At 44.8% G+C, this 21208-nt stretch overlaps 1 protein-coding gene across 7 annotated transcripts in view; it reads left to right on the plus strand.

Annotated features, from left to right (window-relative positions):
* SPECC1 (sperm antigen with calponin homology and coiled-coil domains 1) overlaps positions 1-21208 on the plus strand; it is a 108434-nt gene that overhangs the window by 33319 nt on the left and 53907 nt on the right. Inside the window, exon 1 of one of the 7 annotated variants that reach the window (XM_064166470.1) lies at positions 5488-5786. The exons of the other annotated variants lie outside the window; for them this stretch is intronic. Coding sequence (XP_064022540.1) covers positions 5747-5786 — 40 coding nt within the window. The 5' untranslated portion in view covers positions 5488-5746. Of the gene's footprint in view, positions 1-5487; positions 5787-21208 lie in introns of those variants that run through there. 7 annotated transcript variants of the gene reach the window in all.

Below are 21208 nucleotides of genomic sequence, written 5' to 3' on the forward strand. Positions count from 1 at the left end.
TTAAAAAAGTCACTGAAAAAAGCCCAAACTATTTGACAGTTCATCAGATGCTAACAGACCCTAATTAGAACAGGAAAAAGGAAAGTGATTTCTTTTGAAGGACAGCTCTCTGACCTTGGGGTCCTCTTACTCTCCCATCCATCAGTTTTTGACAGCGCCTGCCTTTTGTGATCCGTCACTTCAAAGGGCTGCCATAGGTTTGTTGAGAGGTTGCTGCACTTTGCATTCAGTCTTGTTACTGTCACATTTTTCTCTTGTGAAAGATAGAGACAAGTGTGAGAGGCACTAATGAGATTGGTGTGTTCTGGTTCACAATCCTTCACTGGAAACCAAATGACTGATCTCATCTGGAGTTTCCCAGGAATTATAAATATGCTCCAAAACTTCATCTGCAAAGCTAACTGCATTTTTCTGCCCTTTCCAGGTGAAAGACACAGCTCTGGCAGAATTATTCTTCCTTAGCAAGAAAAAAGGAGAACAGATTTTTTTTTTTTCAAAAAGGGGCAGACTCCAAAATGGCCTTTCCCAGGTGCCATTCAAATAGACAAGGGTGTGCTGCAGGAATTCAGCATGAGAAACTATGTGGAAATGTATTTCTGTGTTTGATCCACAGCTTTGTGTAGCTGGATGTGCATCTTTACACCTACATAGACTTAGAAATGTCTGCGTGGTTAGCTGTAACACACTGGTGCAAACGTGAATCTGTACCTTCACCTCTCTGACATTACTTAGCTAAAGAGTTCCTCTGTCTGTGATTGCCCAAGGTAGCAAACAATCAGACTTAAGTTTCAGCATTTTAGGACATTTCACCTACTGACCTCCAAAATGATGGCTGCAGAACTGAGGCAGATCAAATTTAACATTCCACATTCAGTTTAAGGCAGCTCCTTGCCAAGTTTCTCTTATTTCCTCTTGCTATGATTTTTCTCTTGTGCTAGCCTTCGTTCTCCAATGCTCATCTTCACTTCCTATGCCTTTGCAAAAGTTCCTGCATGATGTTTGCTACTTTGGTAAACTTTGACCTTCTCCTAATCCTTGCTCGCTCTTCCTGTAGCTCACGAACAGTTCCACATCTTAGAGTGGCTTGGAATGGGCTCTGCTTTACATGGCTGTGTTTGAGGATGCTTTTTTTTTCCCTTTAACTATCCTCTGGCAGGTATTTTTGATTGGAAAAGGTACTTATTCCAGTGGAGCAGGAACAGCTCACTAGTTCTTTAATGAAATAATAGCAGTGGTGTTATTAAACTCTGAAATCTATTGGCTCCAGATGTCAGTCTCATGATTCCTCAAGCTAGGGAGATCTATTGACAGATGCTATCTCTTTTTTTCATTCTGAAGGTGGCATATGAAGGCTGACAGACATAATTATTCTTTTGTTGTGCTGTTGGCTATATTGTATGAACCTCCTTCCATAACTGAGAGCAATGCACTGTAGTGCCTGTCTGTTGGGATTTCTGATACCTGATCCTGTTGAGGATAACAGTTTCTGAGAGGCGTTCACAGGCTGTCTGCAGTCATCTTGCATTATTAAACAAGTAGGAATTAGCTTCTGCTGACAACACTGTCTGCAGTATGTACCATTTCCCTTTTTTTTTTTTTTTTTTTTTTGCTGTCCTACTCTACTGCACAATTTACATTTGCTGCCCTGAATCTGCATGAATTCATTCTAAGATTTTTGTATGCAACATCATATTAAAGTGGTCTGTGAAATAGAGACCCAGAGCTCCGGTGAAATAGTGACCCAGAGACCCTTTCCTCTGCTCTATATTCTCCTGAGAATTACTTTCTTGGCATGTGCTTGCCACTCTGGGGACCTGAGCCAGTTAAGAGGATTCAGTGTGTGGTAGGGATACCGAAATGTGAAATCTTTAAGACTGTAATGACCTGACTCAAACTGTTGACAGTTAATTGGCTCAAGCCAACACATATAGGAAGATCCATTACAGCTCTAAGCAAACTGTGATGATAGCAAAAGCCTTGCTAAGGACACCCAAACAGAAAAGGGAGCCTGCTTGGATGTTCCAGGAATAGTGCAGATCTATGATCTCTGTTTGTTTTAATTTCTTTTTCAGGCTTCTTTAGTGAAGTTATTTAACAAAGTCAACAGAACCTTGCATTGACTACCTGCCCTGGGTTAATTATCAGCTTTCCTTCAGCTGGTTTGAAGAGAAATGATCCTTAACACAAATTCTTTAGGCCTAAATGTATTGCAGCCCGAATGGCTTGGCAGAGTGCCATTGTGTTTGCACTTAAAGAATGGCAGGGAGGGAAAGAAAGGAATCCAATGCTGGCCTGGTCTAACAAGTATGCATATCAGGAGAGGGCTTGGCATTCCTTCTATTACTTTTTTCCAGTGCCTTTTTTTTGGTTAGTTGGTTTGTTGGTGTTTGTTGTTTTGGTTTTTTTTAGCAGCTTTTGGCATACCTTAGATTTTTAATATTGTAATACATAAGAGGGAGAGATTGACAACTACTTCTCAGATGGGTTCCTGGAAGGCTGTAGTTCTGTGCCATGAACTTATCTGTGACCTCATGAAATTAGCCTCACAACAGCAAAAAAAAATCTTTGCATGGTTAAAAAGCTGTTTGTTGTTCTGGGTTTCAGTGTAGGTGCTACCTTCCTGATCTTTTGGGGTTTATACATGTGTGATAGATCTCTGTAGATCTCTGCTCTGCTACCTGTGTACCTAGGGCTCACAACATCTTTAGCATTAATGGAAGATGTAGAGCATGACAGTGTGAACACTGGTGCTGATAGATAGCATACACCCATGGAGCCCACTGAGTTTAGTTCAGTCTTGGTCAGAAGGTCCAGCCTCTGGAGGTCCCATTTAGCCTCTGTGACTTCTATAGACTTCAGCTTTCTGAAGACTCTCAGCTCTCTGGCCACTGCAAATTTGAGAGCATTCAGTGGCACCTTCACACCTTTTGAGCTTGGAGTGCAATCTGAGCAGAGGTCCTGCTAATTCACTTGCTGTTCAGCAAGAGTAGGATGCAAGGAAAGGTTATGGCTGGCAAGTAAGTCCTGTCCTTGGAGTTGTGAGTTGAAAGAATAATAAATGTCCCACCTTGAGTAATTTACTCCTGATCTCACTCTCTAGAAAAGGAGTGTTTGTGGGATTTTATTGGCAAGTCTCATAAGGGGATAGTGCAAAGGAATGAACAAGCTTTATGCCTGGGAAGGAATCAGCTAATCTGCTTTAAAGAGGTGAAATTGTTCACTCATTTTTATACTTTTGTTATGAAGAAGGGAAGTAATGTGAAATGTTTCAATAGCATGCAGTTGCCTAAAGATTTAGCTATGTGTCTGGTTATAATTTATTCCCTAGCCACCACTGTAGAAGTCATGCTTGCTCTTAACTGCTTTTTTCCTCAGTTTGAGCTGCAAGCTCCATAAACAATAATCATTTATCCATAACTTTTGCTTGGGCTACAGCTGCATTTTAAAATCCATACCTTACCTTTCACTGTGGGCTTGGGCTAGAAGCCTTTTGCCTGACATCATTCTCCATATCACAGTGTGAGAATGTTCTGCCTTATGTTTTGTGCTGCTGTCAAAAACAGATCGGCTCTCCCAGCCATGACTCTTTAGCAGTGCTCAGACTTCAGGTGTTTGCTTTGACTTGGTGATTACATTTCATAATGACTTGGGCTTGCACTCCATGCTGTACTGGGACCCTGACACACTATTCCCTTCTGTATCACAGGAATAGGAAGCAGATGTTGAAATAATAAATGCTTGGTGTCAGGATTTATCAACCCAAGAAATTATCTTGCCTAATGCAATCCCTGAGGTGAACCCTGCTGAAGAAAAGCAGAAGCCACTCTTTAGTCTATACTAGTAGAAAATCTCTATTTCTTGCAGATATGCTTTAACAGTAATTTGAATACATTTGCATCTGCACCTTTGAGGAGGGGCAAGCTGAGTACCCATCCTGACAAGCTGTAAGACTTTAGAGACTGTCAGATGACTTTTGGAGAAAAAAATCTTCCCTCAATGATCCTTTTTTTAATAGGCCTCACAAGGCTTATTCATTAAACAAAGCATTTTAACTTGGCATGTCATAAGACAGAAGCAGACAGGAGTTTCGCTTAATGTCATCCAAATATAGACAGCTGTGTGAAAACTTTTTAGCTCCATCCATAAAATGTCAGAGAAAGAACAATGAAAAACTGAAGACTGACAACCAACTCGCCCTGTCATACTGAAACACAAGCAAAATTCTGCTTCTGCTGCACTGAATGATCTCTGGGGGTTTGAATTCAAAACAATGCATTCACAGCTAGATAGACTGAAAAATCCTGCAGAAGTTAATCTGGTTTAAGCTTAGGATCCAGCTAAGAAGACAATTCTGTTAATTGCCCATGTGATGGAGACCGATCGCTGGAGTCATTCCCTATTCTTGTTTTCCATGTACATGGTGACTCAGTGAGGAGCACCCTGGTTGCTTTCTCTGAAGGATCAGCTGTTGTTGGGCACTCTGTGGGCAGAGCTGCTTTTGTGCATCTGCTCTTGCAGGAAAAGTCAGCCAAAAATATTGGTGTCAGAGATACAGTACATGGATCATGTTTGTGGGTGCAGCTTCTAGTTGTAGTCGTGGCTCCCAGGTTTGGTTGGGTTGATTTTTTTTTCAGTGCTTATGGTGAACTAGCATGAGGGGAATTTTGGAAGTCATTAATTCAACAAAGAGTTAGGTTTTAATACTCCTTAGTGTATCCTGTACCATTGCTTTTCTAATAGAGGTTTGAGGCTGTAGTGTTCTGACTGTTCTCAGCACCAGCTAAGCCTGGGAAGAGCTCTGGGGGAGCTCAGGCTCACCCAGGAATAGTCTCAGAGACTATCAGAACAAATCTGACAGACAAGGACTTTCAGAGGGGGCTTGTGCTCACAGTCACAGCCAGGTTTCAGAGGAGCTCGATGTCTGTTTTGGTATCTTCTGGTCGTCTCAGGTTTTAGAATGTGCTGACCATGTCTGAAATGTGGTCCCCTAATTGCTGTGACAGGTCTGGGTAAGGACAGCTCTGAAGTGTCTCTCTTCAGCAGTGTACTTAGACCTGAGGGCAGCAGGGTCTGTTTGGTGTGTGGCAAGAGTGCCGTGGGAGCAGTGAGTTGGGGGCGACAAGAATTTTGCCTTTGCTTTAAAGGCATTTGCTCTCTTTTATCGCTGAGCGTCCTGCTGCCCCTCTCCCCTCCCAGGGTTTTGCTCTGACCTCTGCTGTCGTACGGCTGGAAGCAGCTTCCTGCCCCCTCAATTCCCCTCCAGCCACGGCTGCCCTGGGCACTGCATCTCGACTCGCCAAGCCGAGTTCTTGTCCGTGGTAGATCCCGGCTGCAGGAGAGCCGGAGGAACCCTCTGTGCCTTCCAGGGACCCGCCTGCAGTTCTCGCTGCCTGCCCCTGGGTGGCTTCCCCTGCCCGTAGAGCCTCCTCCTTCCTCAGCCAGCTCTTTCCCTGCCTCTTTCTCCCCCTCCTTTTATTCCAGCAGTCGGGCAGCTAATTAACTGCACAGCCCGGCCTTCGGTGCATAATATTGTAATGAGTTAGGAGGGAGAGCCCCAAGTGCTCCAGCATGGGCAGCAGGCTCCGCTGCGGGGGCCGGCGGCCGCCCAGGAGCTGACTCCTCTCCGCCTCTGGAAGTTGGGGCGCGGAGAGCGCGGCAGAGCCGGGCAGGTCCGCCCCGCAGCCAGGCATGAGCGGGGCGCCGGGGGCCTAGCGGGGCTCGGGCAGGAGCCGGGCACCCCCTGAAGATGGGCAACCAGCCCGGGCGAGCCGAGGAGCACGACCAAGGTCTGTTGGGACCGGGCGAGGTGCCGATGCTGCTGCGACCGCAGGGGGTGGTCGGGGTTGGTTTTTTTTGGGGGGGGGGGGGCGTGGGGGTTTAAGCGCCGTGTCCCGCCGGGCAGAATCGAGAGGCTGTCGTCCAAGCTAACGCTGCTGGCTTGTAGGCGGCCGGAGAAATTGCTGTTGTTTACCTTCTGCCTCGTAAATGCTGCTTGTTACTGCTGCCTACCTGAGATCACAGCACCGGCCTCAGGGAGGCTTTTCTGGGAGGAATCCTTGGCTGGCTGGAGCAGAATGCCCACAGGGGAGGGACCTCCCTGCCTGACAGGTCGCGTTTTGTGCAGCCTGCATGATGCAGCTGGAAAGTTCCGACCCGTATCTGCCGATGGACATGCAACTCGTCCGGATCCGCAGCTCGCCCCTCTGCTCGCCTTCACCATTGTTCCTGGCCCGAGGCCTGAAATTTTCCAGGCCCTCGAATTTAAAACGATGCCTTTGTGGAAGGTCTTCCACCATTGTCCTCCCAGCAGTGCAGTGCTTTGCATGTTAATCAGTAGCAGATTGTATCGAAAGCGGAGAGCCAGGATCAGGTATATCCCATTCCCCTTCTGCCCAGGCGTCCACGCTGCGCCTGTAATTTGTTCCCGATGCTGTAGCACTGGTTTGGTTGCCTTTTTGATTTGTTTTGCCTGCTGAAAACCGGTAGGCCCACTGATTTCTGCTGCTGTGTTTTCTGTCTCCGAGCGTAGGACCCCCTAACATAAAGAAATCTGGACTGGGTTGTATTTCCTGACACTCTCTCTGTTGCCATAGGGAATTTTCATTCACACAATTCCGTTACAGCTGTCCTTGCTTGGTCAGGGTTTCTTTGTGACTTCGGGTTAGATTTATGGCTCTTGTTTTAAAAGCAAATAGGCATGTACCTGATCTTTCCCGTTGTGAGGGAAAAGAGAGGCAGACAAGGCTGGATTGCTGCTCCGGGATCTCCCACAATAGAGCTGCCAGTGCGTGCTGGAACAGCAGTTAGGTGTAGTGGAGAACTCTCTAGCAGTATGTTAATCAGCAGGCTAATGAAGAACACAAAAGCTGCCAGTATCCAGTCACCAGAAGAAATGCTGCCCTAAGGGAAAGTTAGACTTTAGGCTGGAAAGTATGGCTGCCTGCATCCCCACCCCTGGAATCTATACTGCACTGGCCATTGCCAGCTAGAGGGGTTTAGCTGGAACTGAACTGTCAGTTAGAGAGGGATAATGTTGCTAATAAACTAAGGGACAGATGGATAACGGCATGGGGAGGTACACTGCTAACTTCTGATCAGAGTTTGGGAAGGCTGACTCAGATTTTGTAGGGCCAGCGGTGGGATTTGAGGAGCTTACTGTTAATATAGATGATAAATGACTGTGCAGACCCCCTGTGGGTTTTGAAAAATCTCTTTCATCCTTTGTTTTCTCTTGCCCAGTGATTTATTTTAGTTTTTTATCGAAGGGGAAAGAGTTACGCTTCTGTTGCACCTAAACTGTTCCCATTTTTCAAGTGTAGGCTGTACTGAGTCTTGTTTTGATGTCCTCACTGTTCATAAGGTCTCTGCTTGTAAAGCAGAGCATTCGGTGTTGAACTGTGTGCTCAAAACTATTTAATCATGAGAAGAGTTTCAGGCACGTTCCTGCTGACAGAACTAATTCTGACAGCGTATTCCTTGCTTCGTGGAAGTGCTGTGGCTTTGGAAGTTAGAGAATGTAAAGACATCAGAAGCAGAGTTTGTGTTGCTTTTTTGACTATTTAAGATGCAAAGACTTGGCTTTTTCACATGAAAATGTGGAACATTCAAGTATACGTGTTGGGCTTTGTGCTTGGATGAACTTACTTTAACTCTTCTTCAGGGTTGCCTACACCTTGAGTAAATGTGGTACACTAAGTTGAGTCCTTTTGGAATGACCAAGACAAATCCCAGGAATAGGCCTCTCTATTGATGTGTAACTCTTGAGGCAGCTACAGACAATCAACTTTTGATGTGTTCCCTGAGCATGATGTTCAGAGTCTTTTCAGGAAGCTTCATGGCTGGTCTGTAAGTCTTTCGCCCCAAACTTAGGGTCTTGGGGTATTTGGGACAGATTTTTATACTATTCTTGCCCCAGTTGGTGTCACAGGACACCAAGGCCTTTAAAATTCTGACCCAAATGTCTGGTTTGTCATCTGGGTGATAACCTTGAGTGAAATACTTAGTTTCATATACTTAGGAGAATATATGGTTTTGCTGTTAAGTGTCAATAGGAGTAGCAGGACACAGGGTTACTTAGCTTTTTGGCTAACAAGGCTGTAGTTCTAGGACAAGGATATATTTTAGTCTCAAAACTAAATAAAATAATACAGGTCCCAGAAGCAAAACTTTGTGTGCAGCAGTGCCCATGTGTGTGATCCTGACTGCAGCTAACAGTTAAGCTTTGGCATACAAAAATTACAGCTGTGATAACTCCAGGTTTTGAGTAGACTGCTCAGTGTGGTCAAGGAGCAGGAAGGAGATTATTGCCTCAAGCTGAGCAGTTGGAAGCTAACATTAGTAGAGGGGAATCAGAAAGAAACGTACCTCACTGAGGAAGGGCTTGTGGAGAGATGAAGACAGAGAAAGGGAAGCCATCCTATGTTGTGTCTTTCCAGCAGAGTAATCTACTGCTAGTGTCTGATGGGTGTGTTTGGGACAGAAAGGTTCCAAGACTGCCACAGCCTCGTAAAAATCTCTTTTTAAGTTAATCTATGTGTTCCTGGGAGTTAAAGAGTAGCTAAAAAGGATTTGAGGAGATTGCTTGCAATGTTATGATTCCATAGGCTTTTCCTGATTTGTAATTCCAAATTTACTGTAAGCCACTTGTACAATCACTTGTAAGGACTGTAGTGGTGTGCAATCCAAGTTTGCTTTGTTTTTTGCCCAAACTCTGTTACTTGCAAGAGGTCACTTCTCCTGCTGTGCCTGAGCGCTCTGAATATCCATACAGCATGTGGAGGTTTTAGAACTAAGCCATCTATAGAGTAGTACAGGAAAAAGATGTAAGCCAATAGTGAACATTGCTGCAGTTCATCAGCAGAGTTAATGTTCTGCTTTTCAGAGTGGCTACTCCAAGAACCAGCAGTGTGTACAAACAGAGGCCAGAGCACCTGTGAAAGAGTTGGAACGTTTGATGGGAGCTGTGTGGACGAATCCAGTGTTATCCAGTGCGGTGTTTATTGACGGAAAGCCTTTCAAACATTAGTTTGCCTTGGAAACAGGCAGCCTGAACTTTGTGAACGGGAGAGCTAGGATTCCTTGACACTGGTTGGCAGGGTGATGGTGGGGTTTTGTTTATCCTCCAAACATCTGCAGGTGATGTGGTGATTAATATCTCCGGGAAGAGGTGGGGGAGGAGGAAAAAAAAAAGACTTAAGACACACAAAGTCTTTCTTGAAAGAAGCAGTTGAATGGAAATATTAAATTCCAGTTGGAAGAAGGTGACGGGTGGGGTTATCCAAGGGTTAGTCTTTTTTTGGGGCTGTGCTTATTTGTAAAACATGCTTACATGGCTTGGATGAGAATCTCAAGTGTCAGCGCGTACCCGAAGCCAGGCTCGGTCTGTTTTCTTTAGGTCTGTTTTGCCCTGGCCTAGGGAGTGTTGAAGGAAGGGATTCCTCAGTGTATGATATATAGTTTGTAAAACATATGGAGGCTTTCAAGATAATGGTGTAGAGATAATATATTATTTCTTGTGATTTCTGAATTTCTTTTTTGGGGTGTGCAGTCAGGTTGCTTTTTTTTCTGCCGGGTACTCTTTAGTCTCTCATCTGCTTCTCTTCCATCCTCCTTCCTTCTGAACACGGGAGATGTTCATTTTCACTCTGTATGTCAGCACACCATTTCTGCCGAGCAAGAGCTCAAGAGAACAGATGAATTTAATGATGGTGTGGGGGGAAGGGAGAGAAGAGAGAGAGAGGGTCCAGCAGAGCTAATGAATCACACAACAGCTTTCATGGAAATACCGACAGCAAGTCATGTCCTCCTCGAGCTCGGGCAGCGAGCCACAGACCTTTTGTTCCCAGTGGAGCCAACAAACCACAATTTGCTCTCCACTGGACAGTTCAATTCCTTAGTCACCTCTTCCTCCTACGAGTCACTCTTACATGGGGGTTTTACAAATGCTCTCATTCTTCAGAGCAGGAACATGCTGCTGATTTAAACCCGTATTGAAGAAGTTTATTTTTCCCTAGAGGGTAATTTTTACTTAAGCATCTCTTCCAAGGCTGGTTAGGGCCAGTTCTGATTAGTCCTGTGATGTGACTTGACTGGCCTGACGTTACTGAATCGTTTCAGAAACACTGACAAGCAGATGTCAGATGGCACTGGTCTGCCTGCTCTGCTGGCCAGTGAAACAAGTCTGGCCAAGAGGCTGTGTCACACTTTGGACTGGCCTCTTAGAGGAGTTTAGTCATGACTGTGACTAACTTGCTGCCTCTGAAATTATCTGCTTGAGGCAGAGTTAAGTGATAATCTGAGGTCCCATAATCCCTAAATGAGAGGCCAGTAATGTTAAATTAGTGGAAAAGATCAGGAATGAGTTTTCCTCCATGAAGAGAAAAGCCTAGCAGTGGCCTGGGAGGATGTGCTGAGTGGGAGTACTTGGTCTGTGGGTAGGACCAGAGCGTGTACAAGAAGAACTCTCAGGGCATGGCAGGCAGCAGGATGTGGTTTATGCATTTTGTGTTATTGTTTTGCTGATGAAAATTAAAGCCATTCTTGGATGAAGGGAGGGAACTGCTGCTGGGAATCTTATTGAATGTGCTGGTCAGCAAAATCCCATCCTGTGGATCGAGCTTTTGCCTCAGTGCTGGTGGTGTTTGAGAGTGAGTAGCACCTCTAGTATAAGAGTAACTATAATAGCTAATTTTCTTTAAGGCTTTTAAATTGGTTTAATGTGCTGCAACTGGCTGGACAGTGGTGGAGTGATAAGGAAACAGGTTTGTGCTTGTGTGTTGATTCTGACAGTATTAAAATGAAATGAACAGGGGGAAAGAGTGAAAGGAGAGGGGAATAAGGCTGGCCTTTGAATAAAAACAAAGCTTAATTGGTTTATTTTTTTATGTAGAGGCCCTTATATTTGGCTTCTCAACATCTTAAAGCAAGCCAAAGAAATTTAAGCAAATACTGCACCTGGGCATTCCCACTGAGACCCACCAGAGCTCTGGAGGTGTTCACTAGTTTCTTCAGAAGCAGTCCTGTATTTTGGAGCTTCTGCTAGTCCTTCAGCAGAGTTATTTCTTTTATTTGTTCGGGTTTTTTTCTTTTCAATTCCTCCTCTATTTTATTAATTTACTCTTCATAAAGTCTCCTGATTTCCACAGGGAGTGTAGCCTTGAGAACAAGATGAAACTGTAAAATTGAAGCAAAGTAATTCTGGTTTTTATCAGCACTGGATTGCTTGAAGAAAACTTAATTTGATTTTTCTGTGACTCTCAGAGACTACCCCTGATGAATCTTTGATGCCTCTGTTATGTTTTGATACTTTCCCAGGCTGCATTCTCCAAGCAATTTGAGAATGATGATTAAAGATGATAGCAACTTGAGGCCTCATCTCTGATGGTAGTCGACACTGCAAGGCTTTCTACACAACCTTTTTCTTTTCCATAAGCCAAAGTCGATGTGTTCACAGACCTTCTGAAATGCTCCATCTGTTATTTCATGGGGCAGTAATGCTTTTCCACAAGCATCAATAGATATGGATTGCATGTTCTGAGGCAGTGTGCTGTGTCCTCGTCTGATCTGTGCTCATCACTCACTTCTCTCAGGCTGTGGAATTAGATCAGAACTGCAGTTTTCTGCCCTTTTAATCAGCCTGTGTAGCACAACTAACAAGCTCTAAATTTTTATTGACAGGAAAATTTAAATGTGAAGTTCTCACAGGCAAATTTGATTTGATTGCTGGAAAAAATGCACCCTTGGGAGAATGTGAGGCTCACATCATGAGTTTGCAGGGTCCAGCGTTGATCACCCAGAGGAGGTGTGTTGGCTGAAACAAGGACACACATTGTTCCATTTGTTACCAGGATGAAAGAACCAGGCTGATTTTGTGTCCTGATTGGAATTTGTTTGATTGCTTAGGAAAAATACGTAAGTAAATATGCCTATGTGCTGGGAGCAAAATTATGTTCCTGTTGTATTTGTCTTGATGGATGCTTTGATGTTAGGTGTTGAAAATCACTGATGAAAGTAGGACACTACTAAAGCAGATAAGAATTTTACCCATAACTTCAGTGAAGTCATATTTAGTAATGTATGGAGAGGGGCTCTAGGGACAGGGTGCAGTTAGTCATTTGATGTATTACACTTCTCTTGGCTGCCTTTTCTTTTTTCTGCTGATCTGTACTTTACCCTTAACATTTCTTTAGTGTTTCTTTGTGGCCCAGTGACCAGTGTTCAGGAGAAGCTGACCAGTGGTCATTAGATTTCTTTTGATTGCTTTCAACAATCTGTTCCATTTCTAAACTGGGCTGATAGCTGAAAATGTAAAGCCTACTTAAAGAAAGATAAAATGGTTATTGAGCAAACTCTTACCTTTGAGGACAGTGCCCTTTTGCACAGCATGTGCCTCAGGCTATTACAGTAGGGTTCTTGAATTCAGCAGAAAAACATGTAAGGCCATGTGATGGTTTGGGTGTTCCCTGCCCCCCACCCCCCCCTTTGAAAAAATCACCCAGACTAGACTCGGTGATTTTGGGAATTGAATGAAGCTTTATATTTACAAGCAGATATTTACAATATAGACAGTTAAAAAAGTAATACAGAGAACACAACAGCCCTCCCAGAAACCTGAGTCCCTCAGGCTCTCAATCACCCTTCTGCCTGCCTCCCACCCCTCTACCTTAGCCAAGACTTTGCCTTATGCTCAAGGTAGTTTTGAGGGTTGGCCAGCGAGGTTAGGAAGCAGATGGATTAGTCACACAGACGACAGGTTAGGTTAGAGAGAGAAGTTCCTGCAGCCCCAGACAGAGAGCAACTCTTTTATCTATGTTTGTGGTCTTGTTCTTGTATATCTCAGTCAGCCTATGAGTGAAGTAGACATCACCATTGTTTCCTTCTCACAGCCTGTAATCTAATTCTTCTCAACAAAACATTCTAGCTAGGCTCAAACTAGAACAGGCCATGTGATTTTCTTGCAGCCTTTTAATTCATCTTGTTTACCTTTTATAGGTTAAAAGGTAGTTTTGCCTTTTACCTTCATGGTTTCCTTCAGATAGGTTTGTGCAAAAGCCTGGTAATAAATGGGTGCTTGGTGTGTTCACATTTGCTTTACCAACAATCCAAGGCAATCCTTTTGAATTGTCGTGGAGGAAAGGGTAGAAGCTGAACATTGTCTTCCTGACTGTCACTTTGAACTGTCTCTGACCACTCCAGCTGGCTAGAGAAATCCCATACTAAGGACAGGAAGTTGTTCTGAATAATGTGAACAAAGTAAAAGGCAAAGGTGGTTTCTTCCCTGTATCTGGAGGATATTCCTTTGTATTTTACACACCCTTAAGGTCTTCTGTGTTTTGATATTGCAGCCTTTATACTGGAGATGTAGAAATCTTACCATACCATGTAATTATGTCTCACATAATCACTGTTGTAGGAATTCTTTCTACAAGGGTGTGGATAATGATAAATTCGTTGGCAGGATCCTAGTTCTCTGCAAGACAGGGAAGAGAAAGACCTTTCAAAGTAAACCTGAATATTTACACTCCTAGACAAAGAGGGATATGATTCCTGAAATAATGCAGAGGTAATACCCTGGGCTTGTGCAGAACACAACTGGCTCACCAGAGTGGTCTCTTAGTCGCAATTACCAGCTGGTAAGTGGGGAAGAGATGGAGTTTCTATGAACACCAATCATTGCAGGCTCTGCTATTCTCTGGTTGGAAAAAGCCCACAGCACCAACTTGCCGAGCATACAATAGCACAATGGCCCTGGTGTTCCTCTCTGCCACGTGATAAAGTAAATTGCAGCCTGTAGAGAGAAAATATCAATTTATCTGTTCAAGGGTGAATTGTCAAAACCCTGTTTCCTCAGGAAGCATCAGGAAAAGCGTTTTCAAAACGGTCTCACCAAGCAGAAGTGTCTCTCTCGTTCCCAAGAGAAGCCTGTACCGCTGCTATTCTGATGTCGGCGAGGGCTGTGGCAGTGGTGTCACATCCATCCCTGTCTGCAGATACCATGCCTTGAATAGAGAGTGCTGCAGAGACCTGCTGCAATTCATTTAAATCTTGAAAGGCTTCAAGACCCACTAATGGAGGGTTGTGTGCAGCAGACAGCCAAAAGCTGTCAGCTGGCTAAAGCAAAGTACAGGAATACTTCATGTTACGTTTCCCAACGTCCTAAAGGACATGGCAGTAGCTTTGGTCAACCCGGCGCTGGGTATCCATCTGACTGCCCCTTGGTTTTAGACTTACAATGGATCTTGCTCCAAGGTGGAAGGCACACAGCTCTGTTAGTACTGCACAGAATGTTAGGGGCTGGAAGGGACCTCGAAAGCTTGTCCAGTCCAACCCTCCAGCCAGAGCAGGATCCTCTATACCAGATTAGTCTGGAACACATCCTGGCGGGTCTTGAATATGTCCAGAGAGAGACTCCAGGCTATTCTTGAACAAAAGCTGGTGGGGATGGAGGCATCAGGAGAGAAGAGGCAGTCCACTTGCAGAGACTGAGGACATTTTCACAGCCCTTATCTCCTAGATCTTGAGAAATGCTGCTTTCATAAAACCTTGAGCTTGAAGAATGGACTAATCATGTCAGAAATTACTCTCAGCCTCCCCCACACATAGTTTCTTTGAGGCTGCTTGACTGTGGAAAATCTTTGACTGATCTTTTAATTAAAAGCCTTTTTTTTTTTAACCAAGGAGTTGAGCCCTTCCTGCTTTGAAGTGGGCAACTTTTTATAGATAAACATCTCATTATGTTATGAGATGTCTTCCTCTTTCCCTTTCTGTCTCGCTTCTTTTCTTGATACATCTCATCCTGTGTTGATAGTTTTAATGATTTCAGCCCAGTTCCTAATATCAGCCACTCAGGACAGTGCTGGCTGCCTCCCTTATCGGCCCTATGCTGGGCAGAGCTACAGCTGTGGAAACTCAGTGGCAGTCCTCTCCCCACCCCCTCACTGAAGCAGGCTGGAAAGGACAATAAAATTGAGTTTATTATGTGGTCATCACATTTGATTAAACAAAAGGCAGTTGTAATACCAATGTAATGCACAGTGGTTATTAAGCAGTAAGCAAACAATTTAAGGCCTCCAGCTTTTAAGTCCTGCCCTTTGTTTTAGGGGAGAAGCAGGAACCTCCTTTCACATTTGTTTTTGATCCCTTTTACCCCTCTGCTCTTTCTGAATTATCATGTTTTGAGAGTTCAAGAGGAACGAAGTTGTTTTGGGTCTGTTGGCATTGCTGAACTGGAGGGTTCAGGTCAGTGTTTCCTTACACAAAGCACTCAACAGCAATGCTGTGTGAAGACATTTTCTGCAGCTCCTTTCCTCTGCAGTCGCTTGGTGCTCCCTCAGTGGTTCTGAGCTGAAGTGTTTCTGGGAAGGACAGTGAAGAGCAGGCTCTGCCTTTAACAGGGGAAATGAAAGGGAAAGCCCCATGCAGATCTGGTTTTATGACAAGATCAGTTCTCGTGCGTGGCTTCTTCAGCAGTTAAATGAACAAGTTGAATAAGTTAGCCTTCTTATTGTGCAAGTGTTGATATTAAGTATTTCTCTACCAAAATGTGGGGTTCATTTCTTACCCTTTGTGCCCATGAATGTGATGTCAGGTACACTTTTTGTAGCTTAGAGAAGGGAGGCACAGGACCTGACCCATCTGGAAGGAGCTGGGGGTTCTCTTCACTTTTTTTCCCTTTTGGACTCTTGAACCAGAGGGGTTTAGGTAGCTCTTCATGAAGCTCCAGACCCAGATGAGGTGTAAGTATTCAATTGGGACACCTATGGTACATGGAGAAATGCATTCGCTTGCTATTCTGTGCTGACCATTATTAATTGCAATTATGTGGTTGGGTTTAGCTTTGGGGTTTTGTTTTCTTCATCTCCTGTCGTTCTCAAACCATTCAGCACAGGTGTGCCATTTGGAATCATTTTTTTGTCCAGAAGTGGAAGTACAGCTGTGCTGTCTCCACTGTTGACCCAGTGATGGCTGAGTGATGGACTTCTGGGCTAGATTTCTGAGCTGGAAAGAACTCTCTACTTGTCTGCAAGGAAAATCTCGGGATTCTCAGTCCAGCTAGCAGACCTTTCTCAGAATCAATCCCAGTACATACCTCCTTGTTGAGAGATTAATTTTCTTCCTTTGCCTCGGAACAAATCCATTGATTTTTCTGAACAGCATTTTCCTTGGGGAAGTGTTAGTGAACTTCAGAGATGTCCAAAGCATTTGCTAACCACCTTCTGGCAGCAGAAGCTTCAAAACTCGCAGGAGGGAAACAGAGGCTGAGGGAGCTGGGGTTGTTCAGCCTGGAGGAGGCTCAGGGGGGACCTCATTGCTATCGACAACTACCTGAAGGGAGGCTGTAGCCAGGTAGGAGTTGGTCTCTTCTGCCAGGCAACCAGCAACAGAACAAGGGGACACAGTCTCAAGTTGTGCTGGGGGAAGTATAGGCTGGATGTTAGGAGGAAGTTCTTGCCAGAGAGAGTGATTGGCATTGGAATGGGCTGCCCAGGGAGGGGATGGAGTCTCTGTCCCTGGAGGTGTTCAGGAAAAGATTGGATGAGGCATTTAGTGCCATGGTCTAGTTGACTGGCTAGGGCTGGGTACTAGGTTGGAGAGAAACCCCAGCAGCTTTGTCTCCATTTTGCTTAAAGGTTCACATTTAGGAGTAGTGTTCTGAGGGCTGCTTTTTTTTGACCAGTTACTGTCTACAAAAATGCTTAGGATGCAGCTTAGCTTCAAATTCAGTTTGCTGTAGGTAGGAGATGATTGTACCTGATCTCATCTCGTTTTGACAGGTGCATAGGCAGGAGAAGTTCCAGAACAAACAAGAGCAGGAAGGGTTCACAGTACACAGAAATCCCTTTAATTTCAGTGTGCTAATGTCACAAGTATGTAGGGTTGAGGCCTGCTTAGGGAGTGTAAAAATTATGTAACTTCTTGTTCCTGTGATGGTTGTGAAAATTACTAAATTGCATAAAGAAGCAGCAGCAGGTGTGGGTGACTTCATTGCAAGTAAGGAAAATTCTGGACATCTTTAATTTCCTCCAGATTAATTTGAGGATAACACTACATATAGGAAGTTTTAGTCATTCTTGAGAGTTTTAGTCATTCTTTTTTTCAGGGGGGAGGGGGTAGCTGAGGGGTATAGTTAACAGGTGACTAAAATGTTTTGGCAAGCCCACTGGTATTAACAGTTCCCAAAGAAGGAGGCTTGAGTTTACCCAAGGGACATTCCAGTCAGTGTGTGATATAAAGTTTCTCTGAACATTTGCCTACCACTTGCTTTGGAAGGCTCAGTGTTTGTTACCCAGGTTGCTGGGTACTGCAGACATCCAAAGCACTGCAGTGGTAGGGTTGTGGTGACGCCTGTGATCTGCACCTGCCTTGGCACATGTGGTGGTGTGCATTGCTTGGTTATTTTGTGGGAGGGGTGTATGCCTCATTTCAGAGAGCAGCACAGTGGTACTTTCATGAGCAGGTCCAGAGGAGGGCTGAGAAGATGATCAAAGGACTGGAACACCTCCCCTATGGTGACAAACAGAGTTGGGGTTGTTCAGCTCGGAGGAGACTCCAGGGAGACCTTATAGTGGCATTCCAGTACCTGAAGGGGTCTACAAAAAAGTTGAGGAGGGACTTTTTATAAGGGGTTGAAGTAATAGGATGAGGAGGAGTGGCTTCAAGCTGGAAAAAGGGAGATTTAGACTGGAGATCAGGAGGAAATTCTTTACAATGAGGGTAGTGAGGCACTGGAACAGGTTGCCCAGGGAGGTGTTGGATGTCCTCACCCTGGGGTTGTTCAAGGCCAAGCTGGATGGGATCTTGAGCAGCCTGATCTAGTGGAAGGTGTTCATGCCCATGGCAAAGGGGTTGCACCTGGATGATCTTTAAGGTCCCTTGCAACCCCAACTGTTCTGCAATTCTGTGATGGTTCTCTTAGTGCCAGAGATTTGTTGATGCAATGAAGCCCTCTGACTACTTCTTGATTCTGAGCAGGGGGGGTTGTGGAGTCTCCCTCTCTGGAGATACTCAGAACCCACCTGGATGTGTTCCTGTGTGATCTGGTATAGGTGATCCTGCTCTGGCAGGTGGGTTGGGCTGGATGACCTTTTGAGGTCCCTTCCAGCCCCTGACATTCTGTGATGAGTAGAACAATTCTGGCCTCCTTTTTAGCTTTCCCAATGTACTTCACATGCATATCTTTGGTCCTTAGACTTCTGAGCAAAAGTTCCCTCCTACAGTACAACCTGCACTGGTTTTGTGCTGGGGACAAAACTGTATTGTGCTCAGGACAGGCACAATCCGAGCTGGACTTCTCATTTGATGCTTAACAAACCTTCAGAAGCCCCAAGCAAGCAGCATAAGAAATTCTTGGAGAAGCTCTTTTGTATGGACACTGGCATGTCTCTCAGAGTAATGAGATTTTAACTACTCCTGCTGTTATTCAGAGGGGAATTGTATGTGAACAGGCCCATAAAGAGGAAAGAAAGTCAGCTGGATTTCACAATGAGACTTTGTGAGCAGGGTTTTGATCAGATCTCCTCTCATTTACCTTCTGAATGCGACCTTGTTTCCACTGCAGTAGCATTGAGCTGTGACAATGTGAACTTGAGCTTCCATTCTTCTTCCAGTGGCTGTGCTGAGAGCTTGGAACCACCAGGTGCTGAGAAGAGCTTTCTTCTTCTGGTTATATTTTAGCATTTCTTTGGGAAGAATTAAATGTGACTTTCTATGTAAGAAAGGATAAGATGACAGTTACTGGTCAGAGTGAGTTCAGCAAGTTGCAAAGAAAATACTTGTGCTCTTCCAGAAATCCCCTGACTGTGCAGCAGGGATTCCCTGGGTGTCTTCTCTTCTTAAAACCACTGTTACAGCTAGCTGGAGAGGACAGTGTTAGTAGGGCCTTTGGTGGATTGTAGGAGCTGTACCAAATTAGGTGGCAGTGTTGATGTGAATGAGATAGAGACGCTCAGCAGAGGGACCTGGATTTGGGTGGGACCCGACATGAATGGGATGAGTTCAACAAGGCCAAATGTCAGGTCCTGCATTTGGGTCACCTGGGGCAGTGTGGCTGGAGAGCTGCTGGCAGAAAGGCATCTGCAGGTTGTGGTAGACAGGCAGCTGAGTATGAGCCAGCAGTGTACCCAGGCAGCTAAGAAGGTCAATGGTATCCTGGCTTGTAATAAAAATGCTGTATCCAGCAGGAGTAGGGAGGTGACAGTCCCCTTAGACTTGGCTTTGGTGAGGCCACACCTCAAGTATTGTGTTCAGTTTTGAGCACTGCAACACAAGAAAGGTGTGAAGGTGCTGGAGTGGGTCCAGAGGAGGGCAATGAAGCTGGGGAAGGGCCTCGAGAATAAATCTTATGAGGAGGAACTGAGGGAGCTGGGGATAGTTAGTTTGAGGAAGAGGAGGCTGAGGGGAGACCTCGTTGCTGTCTACAACCAGCTGAAGGGACATTATGGAGAGGCTGCTGCTGGGCTATTCTCACAGGTAATTGGAGACAGAACAAGGGGGGACGGCCTCAAGCTGAGACTGGGGAAGTAGATTGGACATTAGGGGAAGGATTTTCACTGAGAGTGAGTGGTCAGGCACTAGAAGGAGCTCTCCAGGGAGGTGGTGGAGTCACCCACCCTGGATGTGTTTAAGGGTGGTTTGGATGTGGTGCTTAGGGATATGGTTTAAGGTGACTCTTGAAAAGTAGGGTTCTAGGTTGGATTTGGTGATCCTGAGGGGCTTTCCCAGCCTGGATGTTTCTGTGACCTGTAAAGGTACATTTTTGCTTAGCTTTGCTGGTAAAATTGGAACTGTGTGGAGATGCTTCAAATATAAGGTTGTGTCTCCTATTGGGTTACATTCCTGTTATGGGAGAGTCTCTTCTCATGGCTACCCTTCAGAAGAATGTTTTACCAGTAGTTCATCTGCAGACCTACACTGCTGACAAGTAGTCTCATCACGATTTAGTCTTTGAGTTACCAAATTTGTGCCCTTTCCCCTGTGCTTCTCGCACCCCAGATCTCCAGACTCTCACCTTCTGATGAAATCAGAAAGCCAAGCTTTCAGTGTTCAGCTCTGATTGTCAGTGGTCTCTGTACCCTTAAATTAGGAATCTGACAGATCAAGATGCTGCTTTTTCTTTGGAGCCTCTGGCAGTGTAACTTTTCCAGTACGGGTGTCTGTTGTTCCCTAACACTTTGTAATTTAGATTTCTCTGGTCTCTTACTTTTTGTTTTTCCTCTGTGTATCAGTACCTGAGTTGCTTTGCTACACTGTCCACAATGATTACATAGATCAAAATCTTTGCATTAAGTCTTTTAGCTTTTTCCTCCTGTTGTGTATCACAGCTATTCCAGAGGGAACGTAGTCAGGCAGTCCAGACAGTCTAAACAGACCATTAAAGCTCTTCAGAAAGAAGAGTTCATGTTGTAATTACTTTTTAGTCTGTGTTTGCTTAGTGAGTAGGAGGCCTTATTTGAGCAGATGCTTCTATGTAATTAGTGTTAGATTATCAAAACCACCTCTGTTGTTCTGCAGCCATCTCCTTGTCTTCTCTAAAGCTAGGTGGAGTCCGAGTGAACCTTCCCAAAGAGTTGCTGACCTGTAAAGGTGTTGGCTCTATGACTAATACTCTGCAAACAGTCTAATCCAGGAAAGCCATGGCTGGCCAAGCCTAGGTTTGCTTTCTTTGCTGTTGCATAAAGACCAGGTAGCAGAGAACATTCTGTCTGCAGGACAGCCATAAATGAGATGGAAAATGGTGTGCTCTTCAGAGTTACTGAGGATTATCCAGAGGAATGGGATGCTTGGGATTCAAAGCACTGTGGTCACTAACAAATGTTGACAGCTGACCTGTTCAGCTGATTCCCTTTGTGTATCAAGCAGATGAAGCTGTGATAGTTTGCCACAGTGTAATAGTCTCACTCCTTAATCCTGACTTTGACCTAAGATGGTGGTTCACCAGAAGTTTTAGGCACTTCACTCTCAAATATGAATTTCTAAACAGCTTAAGCAGTTCTGAAAATAGCAGTAGGGGCTAAACTATCTCTCCTGGCCCCTAAACCTCTTTGAAAATCTGGCCTTCTGTATCCAGCCCTGCTCCTATTCCGACCCCCATGAAACACCTGGAACTGATTAGGGTCGTCTTTGTGAGTTCAGTTATGTGCATCTGTTTAGTATTTATTCCCAGGATGTGTTACTGTTAGCATGCCTGGAGGTTTAGGGATAGGAGCATTCA

The sequence above is a fragment of the Pogoniulus pusillus genome, chromosome 27 (genome assembly GCF_015220805.1).
Source record: "Pogoniulus pusillus isolate bPogPus1 chromosome 27, bPogPus1.pri, whole genome shotgun sequence".
Classification (NCBI taxonomy): Eukaryota; Metazoa; Chordata; class Aves; order Piciformes; family Lybiidae; genus Pogoniulus; species Pogoniulus pusillus.